We start from the raw sequence: 17,952 nt of genomic DNA, 5'->3' as shown, positions 1-17,952 counted from the left end.
GAATTGCTGACTTGAGTGAAGGGGGAACTCGAAAATCCTTCCTTTAGTTATTAGGTTTTTTATATAATACCAATTTCATGATTAGTTTTAATTATAAGCATAGATTCATATTAATTTTTGTTTGTATTTACCAAAATTATTTGAAGCAACTTAAATGCAGTTAGTTGAATTTTTTTTTTCTTTTTTTTTTTTTGTAATCATTTTAGGACTAGTTACTCTTTCGTGATGTTGTTTACGATGCTTTGATTTCCATGAGGCACTTGTTGAAAATAACGTCAATATTTTATAGTATGTAGAAGTAGTGTTTATTTGTAGGTTTTCACATCAAATAGTTTAAATTTTCCAGAAATAAGTTTTGAAATTAGTGTCAAATATTCAAAAATTTTATTTTAAAACGACTTAGCTTATGCAATAACGCACGTGGTGTCAAAAATGCCTTGAAAATGGGTAAATTTTAAATAAATATTAAAGGTATTTCTTTTTTATTCTCAAAGTATTCATTTTATATCTATGTCAATGAAAAATGAAAAGCATGAAGAGGTTTATAGACTTGTCAACAATAAAACTTAGATATCAGTAGAACTTCAAAAGTTCAAAGTTGCAACAAATGTTGAACAGACTTACATAAGTCCTTTTTTAGTTTTTATATCAAATATTTGTTTTAATGTTATTAATGTTTTTAGAATTTTTAATTTTATTTGTTCATTACTTCTTATATCGTTTATTTCATTATTTCCTTTCCTCACTGGGCTATTTTTTGCCTGTTAGAGCCCTTTTTACAACTTGGGTTGTAGCTTAGCTAGTAATAATAATAATAATAATAATAATAATGATGATAATGATAATAATAATCAAATATAATAATAATAATAATAATAATAATAATGATAATAATAATAACAACAATAATAATTATAATAATTATAGTAAAGATGATAATAATAATAATAATAATAATAATAATAATAATAATAATATACAAAAAATAATTGTTTCTTACCTTCATTGTAAATAATGATGGTTGTCCGTGCATGTCTGTTACGTACGGTTACTTCGCCTTTATCACCTAGGAGAAAACACTATTTTAAATCTGACAAAAGAAATATCTATTTGATAAACAGCCTTACTAATAGCCACTAGACTCCAAGTCACTGATTAAAAACTTTGTAGTTGTCCATCTACAATCTCTCCAATTCACTTTCACAAGCCAAAAAACACCTATTTTTTCCCCCTTTTTATAACACTGAAAATCACAACAAATTGGCTGAACGGGAAGGGGAGAGGAAACCAGTGAGTGTGGGAGAGCGAGGAGTGAGAGGGGAGGAGGAACGCATTGGCACTTGTGTTACGTGTGGGAGCTAGCTCCAAACTGCCAGCTCCCAGGCACTCTCTCCTATGACTGCCAAGGGTACAGATGGGAGAATGCGCGCTGCTACTACCATACCGTCTTTTATTATTATTATTATTATTATTATTATTATTATTATTAGCCAAGCTACAACTCTAGTTGTAAAAAGGGCTCCAACAGAAAAATAGCCCAGTGAGGAAAGGAAACAGGGAAATAAATAAATGATGAGAACAAATTATTATTATTATTATTATTATTATTACTACTAGCCAAGCTACAACCCTAGTTGGAAAAGCAAGATGCTCTAAGCCCAAAGGCTCCAACAGGGAAAAATAGCCCAGTGAGGAAAGGAAATAAGGAAATAAATAAATGAGAACAAATTATTATTATTATTATTATTATAATTATTATTATTATTATTATTATTATTAGTCAAGCTACAACCCTACTTGGAAAAGCAAGATGCTATAAGCCCAAAGGCTCCAACAGGGAAAAATAGCCCAGTGAGGAAAGGAAATAAGGAGATAAATAAATGAGGAGAACAAATTATCATTATTATTATTATTTTTACTAGCCAAGCTACAACCCTAGTTGGAAAAGCAAGATGCTATAAGCCTAAAGGCTCCAACAGGGAAAAATAGCCCAGTGAGGAAAGGAAATAAGGAAAAAAATAAATGATGAGAACAAATTATTATTATTATTGTTATTATTATTATTATTATTATTATTGTTAATTGCTAAGCTAAAATCCTAGTTGAAAAAGCAGGATGCTATAAGCGCAGGGGCCCTAACAGGGAAAAATAGCCCAGTGAGGAAAGGAAACAAGGAAATAAATAAATGATGAGAACAAATTATTATTATTATTATTATTATTATTATTATTATTATTAATTGTTAAGCTAAAATCCTAGTTGGAAAAGTAGGATGCTATAAGCCCAGGGGCTCCAATAGGAAAAAATAGCCCAGTGAGGAAAGGAAACAAGGAGATAAATAAAGGATGAGAACAGATTATTATTATTATTATTATTATTATTATTATTAATTGCTAAGCTAAAACCCTAGTTGGAAAAGCAGGATGCTATAAGTCCAGGGGCCCCAACAGGGAAAAATAGCCCAGTGAGGAAAGGAAACAAGGAATTAAATAAATGATGAGAACAGATTATTATTATTATTATTATTATTATTATTATTAGTAATTACTAAGCTAAAACCCTAGTTTGAAAAGCAGGATGCTATAAGCCCAGGGGCCCCAACAGGGAAAATACCCCAGTGAGGAAAGGAAACAAGGAAAAATCAATTAACAACAAATCATTAGAAAATTAGTAATAACGTCAAAACAGATATTTGATATATAAACTATAAAAAGATTCATGTCAGTCTGTTCAACATAAAAACATTTGCTGCAACTTTGAACTTTTGAAGTTCTACTGATTCAACTACCCGATTAGGAAGATCATTCCACAGCTTGGTCACAGCTGGAATAAAACTTCTAGATACTTTGTATATCTCATTTATCAATTATATTTCTTTTCATTTATTCATTATTCTTAGTTTTGTTCTCTTGATCGCAAATAGCTAATGATGGCCTATTCTCTGTCTCCTTTTTTATATATTTTTTTTTTTTTTATTATTTATAGATGAGATCCTCTTATTTTGTGTCAATTTTTTCCAATTATATTCTCTCTTTTTTTATTACTATTTATAATATCCATTTTTGTTCCCTTCATCTAGATAAACTGAAGAAATCATATTCTTTTATATCTACGTTTTCCAATTATTTTCTTTCTGTTTTCTTAATTATTTATAATATCCTGTTTTCTTCCCTTCATCAAAATTAACTGATAAGATCATATTCTTTTATGTCAACTTTTTCCAATTATTTTCTTTCTGTTTTTTTAAATATTTATAATATTTATGTTTGTTCCCTTCATCGCAAACAAGTGATAATATCCTCTTATCGTGTGTCAACTTTTTCCAATTATTTTCTTTCTGTTTTTTTTAAATATTTATAATATCCAGTTTTCTTCCCTTCATCAAAATTACCTGATAATATCATCCTTTATGTCTACTTTTTCGAAATATTTTCTTTCTGTTTTTTTTAAATATTTATAATATCCAGTTTTCTTCCCTTCATCTAAATAAACTGATGAGATTCTCTTCTTTTCTACTTGTCTACTTTTTACACTTCTTTTCTTTCTATCTTTATTTCATTATTTATAATATTCAGGTCTGTTCCCTTCATCGCAAACAGGTCCTAACTCCCTCTTCTTCTACGTCTCATTTTTCCCACTTTGTTTATATTGTTTTATATATATATTATATATATATATATATATATATATATATATATGCATATATATATATATATATATATATATATATAGGTCTCTGGTTTGTTCCTTTCATAGCAAAAAGCTGATGAGTAAATGCTATGTTTATAGTTTATATATGAAAGATCTATTTTAGTGTCACTGTTCTTGAAATATCTCATTTTAATTGTTCATTACTTCCATTGTAATTTATTTATTTCCTTGTTCCCTTTCCTCACGGGGTTATTTTTCCCTACTGGAGCCCTTGGGCTTATAGCATCCTACTTTTCTAAGTAGGGTTGTAGTTTAGCTAGTAGTAATAATAATAATAATGATAAATTAGTAAAGCAGAATAACAATAATAATAAATTAGTAAAAAATAATAACAATAATAATGAATTAGTAAAAGATAATAACAATAATAATAAATTAGTAAAAAAAACAATAATAATAAATTAGTAGAACATATTGACAATAATAATGAATTAGTAAAACATAACAATAATAATAAATTAGTAAAAACAACAATAATGATAAATTAGTAGAACAATAACAAAATTAATAAATTAGTAAAACATAATAATAATAAGGAATTAGTAAAAACAACAATAATGATAAATTAGGAAAACAACAACAATAATAAATTACTAAATCATAATAACAATAATAATAAATTAGTAAAACAACAATAATAATACATTAGTAAAACAACAATAATAATAAATTAGTAAAACATAACAATAATAATAAATTAGTAAAAACAACAATAATGATAAATTAGTAGAACAATAACAAAACTAATAAATTAGTAAAACATAATAACAATAATAATAAATTACTGAAACATAATAACAATAATAATAAATTAGCAAAACATGAATATCGTTGTTATATATCGTAATTACGATACAAAACAAGCGAAGAGATATGACTAATAGAATTGTTTATCGCTATCAGAACTGATAATATATAATCTTATCTGGTGGCCCCAGTATCTTTATCTCACCAAGCGTGATGTATGAGTAACCGACATGAAATTTGAATCATTCCCTTAAGATGATTAATGATTTATTCATAAGAATTTGAGTTCTATAGATAACTATAGTCCATTTCTTTTAGCGATGCATATTTGCACCGACTCGCAGCGGTGCCCTTTTAGCTCGGAAAAGTTTCCTGATCGCTGATTGGTTGGACGTGATCATTCTATCCAATCAGCGACTCGCAGCGGTGCCCTTTTAGCTCGGAAAAGTTTCCGGATCGCTGATTGGTTGGACGAGATCATTCTATCCACTCAGCGACTCGCAGCGGTGCCCTTTTAGCTCGGAAAAGTTTCCGGATCGCTGATTGGTTGGACGAGATCATTCTATCCAATCAGCGACTCGCAGCGGTGCCCTTTTAGCTCGGAAAAGTTTCCTGATCGCTGATTGGTTGGACGAGATCATTCTATCCAATCAGCGACTCGCAGCGGTGCCCTTTTAGCTCGGAAATGTTTCCGGATCGCTGATTGGTTGGACGAGATAATTCTATCCAATCAGCGACTCGCAGCGGTGCCCTTTTAGCTCGGAAAAGTTTCCTGATCGCTGATTGGTTGGACGAGATCATTCTATCCAATCAGCGACTAGCAGCGGTGCCCTTTTAGCTCGGAAATGTTTCCGGATCGCTGATTGGTTGGACGAGATCATTCTATCCAATCAGCGACTCGCAGCGGTGCCCTTTTAGCTCGGAAAAGTTTCCTGATCGCTGATTGGTTGGACGAGATCATTCTATCCAATCAGCAACTCGCAGCGGTGCCCTTTAAGCTCGGAAATGTTTCCGGATCGCTGATTGGTTGGACGAGATCATTCTATCCAATCAGCGACTCGCAGCGGTGCCCTTTTAGCTCGGAAAAGTTTCCGGATCGCTGATTGGTTGGACGAGATCATTCTATCCAATCAGCGACTCGCAGCGGTGCCCTTTTAGCTCGGAAAAGTTTCCTGATCGCTGATTGGTTGGACGAGATCATTCTATCCAATCAGCGACTCGCAGCGGTGCCCTTTTAGCTCGGAAATGTTTCCGGATCGCTGATTGGTTGGACGAGATCATTCTATCCAATCAGCGACTCGCAGCGGTGCCCTTTTAGCTCGGAAAAGTTTCCGGATCGCTGATTGGTTGGACGAGATCATTCTATCCAATCAGCGACTCGCAGCGGTGCCCTTTTAGCTCGGAAAAGTTTCCGGATCGCTGATTGGTTGGACGAGATAATTCTATCCAATCAGCGACTCGCAGCGGTGCCCTTTTAGCTCGGAAAAGTTTCCTGATCGCTGATTGGTTGGACGAGATCATTCTATCCAATCAGCGACTCGCAGCGGTGCCCTTTTAGCTCGGAAAAGTTTCCTGATCGCTGATTGGTTGGACGAGATCATTCTATCCAATCAGCGACTCGCAGCGGTGCCCTTTTAGCTCGGAAATGTTTCCAGATCGCTGATTGGTTGGACGAGATCATTCTATCCAATCAGCGACTCGCAGCGGTGCCCTTTTAGCTCGGAAAAGTTTCCTGATCGTTGATTGGTTGGACGAGATCATTCTATCCAATCAGCGACTCGCAGCGGTGCCCTTTTAGCTCGGAAATGTTTCCGGATCGCTGATTGGTTGGACGAGATCATTCTATCCAATCAGCGACTCGCAGCGGTGCCCTTTTAGCTCGGAAAAGTTTCCGGATCGCTGATTGGTTGGACGAGATAATTCTATCCAATCAGCGACTCGCAGCGGTGCCCTTTTAGCTCGGAAAAGTTTCCTGATCGCTGATTGGTTGGACGAGATCATTCTATCCAATCAGCGACTCGCAGCGGTGCCCTTTTAGCTCGGAAAAGTTTCCTGATCGCTGATTGGTTGGACAAGATAATTCTAACCAATCAGCGATCAGGAAACTTTTCCGAGCTAAAAGGGCACCGCCGCGAGTCGGTGTAAATATGCATCGCTATAAGAAATGGACTGTAGTTTCTTTACTTTACGATTAAAATTGTGCCCGTATGGTTGATGACCGGAATCTGACCTTTTTCTTGACCTTGATCGTGGACTTGACCTTTGACCTAGGAAAAGTCAATCATAAGAAACTTTAGGGGCACTCAGTAGAGCGCAGACCTCACCTTTTGCTTGACCTTGATTGTGGACTCGACCTTGACCTTTGATCTAGGGAAAGTTATTCATAAGAAACTTTAGGGGCACTCAGTAGAGCGTAGACCTCCGCCGTGGCACCTTATTTCTCTACCTTTTGCTCGACCGTGACCTTTGACCTTAACATGTATTAATTGACGTGGATTTTCATACGCTCCAATATGAACCAAGTTTGAAGTCTCTGTGACAATGATGTCCAAACTTATGGCTGATAACGTGAATTGGACATTTTGCTTCACCGTACCTTGACCTTTGACCTTGACCTTCTAAAATATAGTCATTTCCAGCTTTTTACATAACAGTTAATCCCTGCAAATTTTATTACGGTTCAAATTGTAGCCAGGAAGCTGTTCACTAGCAAACACACACACAAACAGGATGGCAAAACATAACCTCCTTCCAACTTCGTTGGCGTAGGTAATTAAGAGTGAACGACTTACATTCATTTAATTGAAAAATTATAAATCTTCCCATGTGGATAAATTCTATCATGTGTCTAAATCTTCCCATGTGAATAAAAATCCCCATGTGGGTAATTCTTCTCATGTGGATAAGCCCATGCGAATAAATCTTCCCATGTGGGTAATTCTTCCCATGTGGATAAGCCCATGTGAATAAATCTTCCCATATAAATAAATCTTCCCATGTGGGTAAATCTTCCCATTTGGGTAAATCTTCCCATGTGGATAAGCCCATGCGAATAAATCTTCCCATATGGATAAATCCTCCCATGTGAATAAATCTTCCCATGTGGGTAAATCTTCCCATATGGATAAGCCCATGTGAATAAATCTTCCCATATGAATAAATCTTCACATGTGGGTAAATCTTCCCATGTGAATAAATCTTCCCATGTGGGTAAATCTTCCCATGTGGATAAGCCCATGTGAATAAATCTTCCCATGTGGATAAATCTTCCCATATGGATAAATCCTCCCATGTGGATATATCTTCCTATGTGGATATATCTTCCCATGTGAATAAATCTTCCCATGTGGGTAAATCTTCCCATGTGAATAAATCTTCCGTTCTTTTGATTAGAGTTTTATTGTTAAAATTCGATCGATGGATGGTTCCCACCCGTTGAATAAAATGCCTTTGATGTCACGCCAAAGCTCAAAATTGAATTTGTAAAAGATGTGAGCTGCTTTTGAAATCAGTCTCTCTCTCTCTCTCTCTCTCTCTCTCTCTCTCTCTCTCTCTCTCTCTCTCTCTCTCTCTCTTTCTCTTTCTCTCTCTCTCAGAAATATTTCAAACCTGTGAAAGATGTGAGCTGCTTTTGAAACTCTCCCAACCCACCCCCCCCCCCCCTCTCTCTCTCTCTCTCTCACTGAGGGACCTTGGGGAACCCAAACATAGAATAAGGCAATAAGATAAGGCTCTCTCTCTCTCTCTCTCTCTCTCTCTCTCTCTCTCTCTCTCTCTCTCTCTCTCTCTCTCTCTCTCTCTCTCTCACAGAAATATTTCAATAATTCTAATGAGATATTTCACGCTTGCAAATCGTACATTCCGTGTGATCCAGCACCGCCATTTTCATCTACTTTTATAGGTTATATTTCTTTTACCCATCATTAGTTTCCGGCAGGGAATAAAAATGGGTTGACCCGTTTTCCTAATACCTATCATTCATTGTAGAATACCTTCTAAAGTCTTTGTCCTTTATTTTCTATCTTATTTTTCTCAGTTTCAAGGTTCTTTGTGTGTGTGTGTTTTTTTTTATTGAAATGTAGCTTAGATTTACTCATATTAATTTTCAATTAGCTTTACTCATATTCATTTTCATTTAGTTTTACTCATATTCATTTTCAGTCAGTTTTACTCATATTCATTTTCAGTCTTACGTTTCTGATTCCTCTATTCAATTTTGTTGTCTTCTGCATTTTCATTGAAAATTAGCTTAGTTTTACTCATATTCATTTTCAGCCAGTTTTACTCTTATTCATTTTCAGTCAGTTTTACTCATATTAATTTTCAGTTTCACGTTTCTGATTCCTCTATTCAATTTTGTTATCTTTTTGCATTTTCATTGAAAATTAGCTTAGTTTTACTCATATTCATTTTCAGCCAGTTTTACTCTTATTCATTTTCAGTCGGTTTTACTCATATTCATTTTCAGTCAGATTAACTCATATTCATTTTCAGTCAGATTTACTCATATTCATTTTCACTCAGATTTACTCTTATTCGTTTTCAGTCAGTTTTACTCATATTCATTTTCAGTCAGATTTACTCATATTCATTTCCAGTCCCACATTTCTGTGTAATAAGTATAAAGAATGAAGATCAGTTATCAAAGTGTTAATGGAACAGAACCAAGAATTTTGAAAAACTAAATAAGCAACCAAATGACATGTTCAATTGAAAGCACAGGATGATGTAAAATATAAAAATCAATATATGGAACACAAATATTTTATATAAATTGTAAAAAATATCCTTATCGACGTTTCAATTTACGCGCGCGCGCGCGCGCGTGTGTGTGTGTGTGTATTGGACTATTAAAAGCAAATAGTAGACTATTATAAAGTATAGGGATAAGAAACTCCACTGGAGTATTCAATTCCTCTCCTTACTTAATCATGCTTTTAAAACTTCCCCAACCCACCCTCTCTCTCTCTCTCTCTCTCTCTCCCTCCCTCCCTGAGGGACCTGGGGAACCCAAACATAGAATAAGGCAATAAGGTAAGGCTCTCTCTCTCTCTCTCTCTCTCTCTCTCTCTCTCTCTCTCTCTCTCTCTCTCTCTCTCTCTCTCTCTCAGAAATATTTCAGCTCTATGAAGTTGATAAATGATTCCAGGAAATTATTTTATGTTTTGGGTTAGAACCTCCAATGTTTTCCTATCTACGAGTAATAGGAATTTATATGAAATCTTTATTTTTATCATTATTACTTGCTAAGCCACAACTCTAGTAGGGGCTCCAACAGGTAAAATAGCCCAGTGAGGAAAGGAAACAAAGGAAAATAAAATATTTTAAGAACAGTAACATTAAAATAAAAACTTCAACAAAGCAAGAATAGGAAAAAGATAGAATAGTGTGCCCGAGAGTACCCTCAAGCAAAAGAACTCTAACCTTAAGCCAGTAGATGACCATGGCACAGAGGCAATGGCACTTCCCAAGACTAGAGAACAATGGTTTGATTTTGGAGTGTCCTTCTCCTGGAAGAGCTGCTTATCATAACTAATGAGTCTCTTCTACCCTTACCTAGAGGAAAGTGGTCACTGAACAATGATAATGCAGTAACCCTTAGGGTGAAGACGAATTGTTTGGTAATCTCAGTGTTGTCAGGTGTATGAGCACAGAGGAGAATATGTAAAGAATAGACCAGACTATTCGGTGTATGTGTAGGCAAAGGGAAAATGAACCGTAACCAGGGAGAAGGATCCAATGTAGTACTGTCTGGCCAGTCAAAGGACCCCTTAACTCTCTAGAGGTAGTATCTCAGTGGGTGGCTGGTGCAAATTTAAGGAATTTATAAAGACATTTTTTAATGTGGGAATGGTATGATTGATTATGTAGATATACTTTGTACTAAATCGTATAATCCAATCTAATCTATATTCATACATTCTATCCTGTTCGTAATACTAGGCAAGCAGTTAATTCTAATAGCCAGGCCTTCTCCATCATGAGGCTCAATACCACGCAGTACTCTAGAAGTTTTATTCCAGCTGTTACCAAGTTGTGGAATGATCTTCCTAATTGGGTAGTTGAATCAGTAGAACTTCAAAAGTTCAAAGTTGGAGCAAATGCTTTTTTGTTGACCAGGCGGACATGAATCTTTTTATAGTTTATATATGACATATTTGTTTTTGACGTTGTTAATAGTTTATATATGACACATCTGTTTTAACGTTGTTGCCTGTTTTAGAATGATTTATTCTTAATTTGTTCTCTTCATTTATTTATTTCCTTTCCTCACTGGGCTATTTTTCCCTATTGGGGCCCCTGGGCTTATAGCATCTTGCTTTTCCAACTAGGGTTGTAGCTTGGATAGTAAATAATAATAATAATAATAACACTGTCAGATATTCTAGAGTGTTTCATACATTATCTATTGCTTATAGGGTTGCTTATCTGTTGCTTATATCTTCTCTACTACATCTGGGGTTTTCTATTTTGTAAGCAAAGGGAAACTATGGAATTAATCGCAAGGAAATGCTGACCGTGAAATTACCGAATGCATATTTTAGAGTTTCTTGGCCATCCTTTATTTTGAATTGTTGAATTGTTTTGGGTTTAAATCCAACCCTCCACTGAAGTCGAGTGAACTACTTCTCGGGCGGGTCCATATTAATCATCTAACGAAACATTTTCATTATAACTTATACAATTCTTTGATTGTAGCATCTTCCAAATCATATGATCTTGTGAAAAGTAATGTCTTTAGTTTCTTCTTCAATTCAATTGCTCCCTTTAGGTCCTTCATTTCAGTTGGCAGTTTATTATAATGTCTAGGCGCACAGTATACATTTGGAAACTTCCTTTGCGGGAAATTAGTTTTCCTTTAACTTTGGTTTCTCGAGAACTCTGGCCTTAGAAGTTCCTCAGTGAAGACACTTCGATTTCTTTCGTTTTCCATTGGTTTGTTATCGCTCGGGAGTCTTAGCAGAGGGGAAACTAATTTTAATTACATTTGCTTTTTTGCCTAAAAAAATACTTCTTCTTTTATACAAGTTTGTTCCTATTTGAGGTCGGAAAAATACTAACATTATATAAATAGTATTTTTTATGTGGACTTCATCTTCTTAGTAATAACAAGAGCAATTAGAGATTCCTGATCTCCGCCATAGGTTAAATGGAGTCGTCCATGGCCAAAGATCTATCTGTGATGGTAATTTCGACAAAATTCGTCTATTTGTTTTGACATCTTTAAAATTGTGAAAAATGGAATACCGGATCTAGAATCCTGATCCAGATCATCTCCAAAATTTAATGGGGTCGTCCATGACCTAAGAACTATTCGTGGTTGAAATTTCGTCAAAATCCTTCAATTTGTTTTGACGTAATCTTTAGAATTTTGATAAATTGAAATCCGGATCTTATCCAAAATCTAATGGGATCGTCCATTACCTAAGAACTATATGTGATGAAAATTTTGTCAGAATTCGTCAATTTTCTTTGACGTAATCTTTAAAATTGTGAAAAAGGCAAATCCGGATCTAGAATCCGAAATCGGATCAGGATCTTATCCAAAATTTAATGGGGTCATCCAAGACCTAAGATCTATCCGTCGTGGAAATTTCGTCAAAATTCTTCAATTTGTTTTGATGTAATCTTTAGAATTGTGAAAAATACAAATCAGGATCTAGAATCCGGAACCGGATCCGGATCATCTCCAGAATTTAATGGGGTTATTCATGACTTAGGATCTATCTGTGGTTAAAATTTCATCAAGATCCATTTATTTGTTTTGATGTAATCTCCAGAATTGTGAAAAGTGCAAATCCGGATCTACAATCGGGATCCGGATCATCTCCAAAATTTAATGGGGGTCATCCATGGCTTAAGCTATATCTGTTGTGAAAATTTCATCAAAATCCGTGGAATACTTTTGACGTAATCTTTAAAATTGTGAAAAAAATCAAATCCGGATCTCAAATCCGGATTACGATCCGGATCTAGAATCTGGATCCAGATCCGGATCATCTCCAAAAATTAATGGGGTCGTTCTTGACTTAAGACAAATGAATAAATAAATGAACCGATTCGAAAATATATCCTCCTTGGCTGAGGTAATAATAATGATGGTAATAATAATCATATAGAAAAATATGAATAGCCTACATAATATAATGTATTTATTGTAGCCTAGTGGTAATCTGTACGATCCAACTACAGCAACATTAATAATAACAACAAATGCCACCGTTTCTAGACCACTGCAGGATAAAGGCCTCAGACATGTCAATTCACTCTGGGGTTTGGCCAGTTTTCATTACCACGCTGGCCTTTTCGCATCGGTGATGGTGGGAAATTTTCTTCAGATCGCTCAGCAAACCAACCTAGTATAGGCGTCCCTGACTAGTACAGCTTTGCTGTTCGTGGCGATACGCAAAACTTTTCACCACGTTAAGGTATCACTGTGGATTGGTGATGGTGGGAAATTTTCTTCAGATTGCTCAGCAAACCAACCTAGTATGGGCGTCCCTGACTAGTACAGCTAAACTGATCATGTCGATGCACAAACCCTTTCACCACGTTAAGGCATTGCTGTGGATTGGTGATGGTGGGAAAGTTTCTTCAGATCGTTCAGCAAACCAACCTAGTATGGGTGCCCTGACTAGCACAGTTTTGGCGTTTCATGACGATACGCAAACCTTTTCACCACATTAAGGTATCCTCAATTGCGTAAATATTCCCTTCTAGAAAGTTTTTTTTTTTTTTTTTTTTTTTTTTGGTAGAGGTATGCTATGCCCCAGTGCTTGGCTTAATGCCTTAATCCTATATTCAATTCAATTCAATTCGTAATGTTTTATATATATATATATATATATATATATAGATATATATATATATATACACACACACACATATATATATATATATATATATATATATATATATATATATATATATATATATATATATATATAAACACTTAAAAAGTTCCCCGTTCCAGTTTCAGCACATTTGATCAAACAAGGAAATTGCCATTTAACAAATCACAGCTTTGATGTAACGAATAAAGAATCAGGCAACTAAAGGCAAATCAAAAGGCCAACTTCTAAAAGGCTTTAATCTTTGATTGCCTGACAATCTGCTTTTTAGGTCTGATTTGATTTCAAAGAATAACGTGGTAAAGAGGAACATATATATATATATATATATATATATATATATATATATATATATATATATATATATATATATATATATATATATATACTTTTATTGCCCTACGTTGCTATTATTCTGACGAAATCTACTCGTAGAACATTTTATTTTTTCGTTTTATTGAGAGTCGATTTCGTTTATATATATATATATATATATATATATATATATATATATATATATATATATATATATATATATATATATATACTGTGTATATATAAATAGATATATGTACATACATTTATATATATGATGTAATTTATATATATATATATATATATATATATATATATATATATATATATTTATATGTTTATATATATAGTATATATATATATATTATATTATATTATATTATATTATATTATATTATATTATATATATATTTTTATGTTTATTTATATACAGTATATATATATATATATATATATATATATATATATATATATATATATATACAGTTTATTGTATATTCTACTATTTCTGGTAATCATCTGTTAAACTCAGATGGAGATTATAGATTCTTGTTTCATTTTTAAAGAAATTATTTTTATTCATATAAGTAATAAAAAATTCTCATGTTTCCTTTTCTTTAGTGGTAAGCATTGTGATAAATAGATATTATTTTATGGTGGATTTATTTATGCAGATCGCAATAACGTGGCAGTAACACGGGCAATGAAACCATCAGATTATGTTAGCTGAAAGTGGACATAAAAATTATTACTGCTGGTCCTCTGATTCATCAAAGTATTGTTTATGGCATACATGTGAATAAAAGATCAATCTTGAGGCTCTCAATGCTAGCTGTAAGAGATCCTAACTTATATAACTCGTCTGCTTATAGTCGCCGCAGAGATTCCGGGCAAAATAGGCCCCACCCCCTGATGACGTCATAGCCAATCATGTCTTATGCTAGCTGTAAGAGATCCTAACTTATATAACTCGTCTGCCTATAGTGGCTGCAGAGATTCCAGGAAAAATAAGCCCCACCCCCTGATGACGTCATAGCCAATCATGCCGTCTTCTGCGTTAACAGCGGGTTATAGTTTGGAATTTGTTAGGAGATGTATTGTAGCCGGTGCCAATGTGGGAGGCAACGTGATTGGCTATGACGTCATCGGGGGGTGGGGCTTATTTAGCCCGGAATCTATGTGGCAACTATAGTTAGATTGAAAGGTTGTTGTAATGTGGCCGCTGCTAACATGGGAGACAACGTGATTGGGTATGACGTCATCGGGGGGTGGAGCTTATTTAGCCCGGAATCTATGTGGCAACTATAGTTAGATTGAAAGGTTGTTGATAATTCTTCACTGAACCAATATCTATGACAAATAATCATAGTGGGCTATCCATTTATCTTTTATCAAACAGCAAGATAAACAAGAACAGTTTGGTGAGGAACCCTAGGTTATTTTTAGGAAGATGGATTTGGAATGACCTCCCATTTAAAGGTTTAAAAGCCACTCATGAATGGCAGAGGCAAGGGACAGGGACAGTGTCCTGTGGCCTTTGTTGTGGCCTTACGGAGGTTCGAATCCTACTCAAACTCTTTAGTTTCTTCCTTCAGTATCTGCAATTTGATCATCCTTGTGAGCTAAGGATGGGTGCTTTGGGGAGCCTACGGATCTATCTGCTAAGTCATCAGTAGTCATTACCTGGACTTTCTGGTCCTAGCTTGGGTGGAGAAGGGCTCGGGCGTTGATCATATGATATATGGTCAGTCTCTACGTCATTGTACTGCTTGCTTGGGCAATTTTACTGTCCCTTGCCTCTGCCATTCATGAGCGGCCATTAAACCTTTAAATCTTATGCAACATGTACAAAGAAAAAACTGAACGACTTCGCCAGAGATGAGGTGTAAGGGATGTTATTATTATTATTATTATTATTATTATTATTATTATTATTATTATTATTATTATTATTATTATTATGAGAGTTATCAGCTGATGACCAGACAAGAGAACAATATTCAAAACATGACGGAATGTAAGAATAATAAAAAAATATCCCTAAAACTGAGTGATCTAAAATCTTGAAAGACTTCCATAATAGGATTTTTTTGTGCAGTCATAAAAGAAAAGTAAATTTGTGTTAAAAAAAAACTCACCAAGATTTTAAAATGAGATGTATACAGTTAAAGAGACATTGTTAATGTAAAGATCTGGATGTTGAGAAGGCACTGTCTTTAGCTTACTTACAATGACACTTTGAGTTCAACATCAATTCCCCCTCCTATAATTTACTCTACGGACCAAATGAAGCTAGATTTCTCTCTAGAGTTTCTTCAATAGATATTAATTCTTGTAGGATGAATTATATCAATCATCTTCCCTACATTTTTTTTTTTTTTTTTACACAGAAAATTCTTTTAATAACGAAATTTATATGATTTCACAATGATTATTATTTGAAAAAGTAAATATTCACCAAACTTTTAACTGGGCTCCACGAGGGATTAGAAGAGTTGGGAGACCAAGGCCTTCATGGCTGAGAACTATGAAACGTGAAGTAGATGATGATGAATGGAGAAGCATTGAATTAAAAGCTCAATATAGAGACGACTGGCGAAATCTAACCGAAGCCCTTTGCATCAATAGGCTTATTAGGAGATGATGATGATGATGATGAAATGTTTAATTGAATAAATAAGAAGTAACAACTTATAGAACGACGAACTGATCCTACAGTATTAGGTAAAACTCTCTGGTTACGGTTCACTTTTCCTTTGCCTACACATACACCGAATAGTCTGGCCTATTCTTTAGAGATTCTCCTCTGTCCTCATACACCTGACAACACTGAGATTACCAAACAATTCTTCTTCGCCCAAGGGGTTACTGTACTGTAATTGTTCAGTGGCCACTTTCATCTTGGTAAGGGTAGACTAGACTCTTTAGCTATGGTAAGCACCTCTTCTAGGAGAAGGACACTCCAAAATCAAACCATTGTTCTCTAGTCTTGGGTAGTGCCATAGCCTCTGTACCATGGTCTTCCGTTGTCTTAGGTTAGAGTTCTCTTGCTGGAGGCTACACTTGGGGACTCTATTCTATCTAATTTCTCTTCTTGTTTTGTTTAAAATAATTATAGTTTATATAGGAAATATTTATTTTAATGTTGTTACTGCTCTTAATATATTTTATTCTTCCTTGTTTCCTTTTTCTCACTGGGCTATTTTCCCTGTTGGGGCACCTGGGCTTATAGCATCCTGCTTTACCAAGTAGGGTTGTAGCTTGGCAAATAATGATAATGAATATGATGATGAAAGTCAATAATTGCATTGTTCAAAGCTTACTCATCTTCACATATACCTATCTGTTGATCTTGCTTTCAGTCTCTTAATTAAAAGGCCCTTGAAATATCAGAGAGTAAACCTCATAAGAGATCTAGTTTATAAGCTATCTCGAAATCTATATCTTTGTTATCTCCGCCAACGAAGTTGGGAGGAGGTTATTTTTTTGAATTATCAGAGAGTAAACCTCATAAGAGATCTAGTTTATAAGCTATTTTGAAATCTATATCTTTGTTATCTCCGCCAACGAAGTTGGGAGGAGGTTCTGTTTTTGAATTATCAGAGAGTAAACCTCATAAGAGATCTAGTTTATAATCTATCTTGAAATCTATATCTTTGTTATCTCCGCCAACGAAGTTGGGAGGAGGTTCTGTTTTTGAATTATCAGAGAGTAAACCTCATAAGAGATCTAGTTTATAAGCTATCTTGAAATCTATATCTTTGTTATCTCCGCCAACGAAGTTGGGAGGAGGTTATGTTTTCGCCCCCGTTTGTCTGTTTGTTTGTGAACAAGTTCCTGGCCCACAATTTTGCTCACAGAGTACTGAAATTCTCAGGGATTAATTGTTATAATGAGACCTGAAAGTGATTCAATTTTGAAAGCCCTAGGTCAAAGGTCAAGGTCAAGGTCGACCGAATTAACCCTAACCTCGACCCCAAGTTCGCACATGGTTGTCACACAGACTTCAAATACGCCTACGTTCTAAATTGATTCTGGGAAAGGCAAGCTGCTGTGGCGGAGGTCTACACTCCCAGAGTGCTTTTCTAGTGTATGATTTGACGGCAAATCTTTTGAAAAATTGTCTTTTAAATCTTCCTGTGGTTACGATTTAACTATTCTACTTGTTTTATTTTTAGGTGATATGATTTTCTCCTTTGTTTTTTAAATTTTCAATAATTCCTTTCCCTTCAGCTATAATTATTTATAAAGTAATGTACAGTAGGATACAGAAGGTCCTGGTACACCTTGCTCCAAAGAAATGCATCCTATCACACCCTTACTTCGC

At 34.5% G+C, this 17,952-nt stretch overlaps 1 protein-coding gene across 4 annotated transcripts in view; it reads right to left on the bottom strand.

The window, feature by feature from the left end:
* LOC137658805 (leucine-rich repeat neuronal protein 3-like) overlaps window positions 1-17,952 on the bottom strand; it is a 555,589-nt gene that overhangs the window by 451,371 nt on the left and 86,266 nt on the right. For 3 of the 4 annotated variants that reach the window (XR_011047435.1, XR_011047434.1, XM_068393863.1), the window contains exon 1: window positions 1,001-1,383. The exons of the other annotated variant lie outside the window; for it this stretch is intronic. Coding sequence is in view for 1 of the 3 variants with exons in the window: in XM_068393863.1 (XP_068249964.1) it covers window positions 1,001-1,033 (33 nt within the window). In the remaining 2 variants the exon portion in view is untranslated. Of the gene's footprint in view, window positions 1-1,000; window positions 1,384-17,952 lie in introns of those variants that run through there. 4 annotated transcript variants of the gene reach the window in all.

The sequence above is a fragment of the Palaemon carinicauda genome, chromosome 1 (genome assembly GCF_036898095.1).
Source record: "Palaemon carinicauda isolate YSFRI2023 chromosome 1, ASM3689809v2, whole genome shotgun sequence".
NCBI classification, from domain to species: domain Eukaryota; kingdom Metazoa; phylum Arthropoda; class Malacostraca; order Decapoda; family Palaemonidae; genus Palaemon; species Palaemon carinicauda.
Note: the sequence above shows the minus strand (reverse complement) of the source record. Positions and strands in the feature narration are given on the sequence as shown.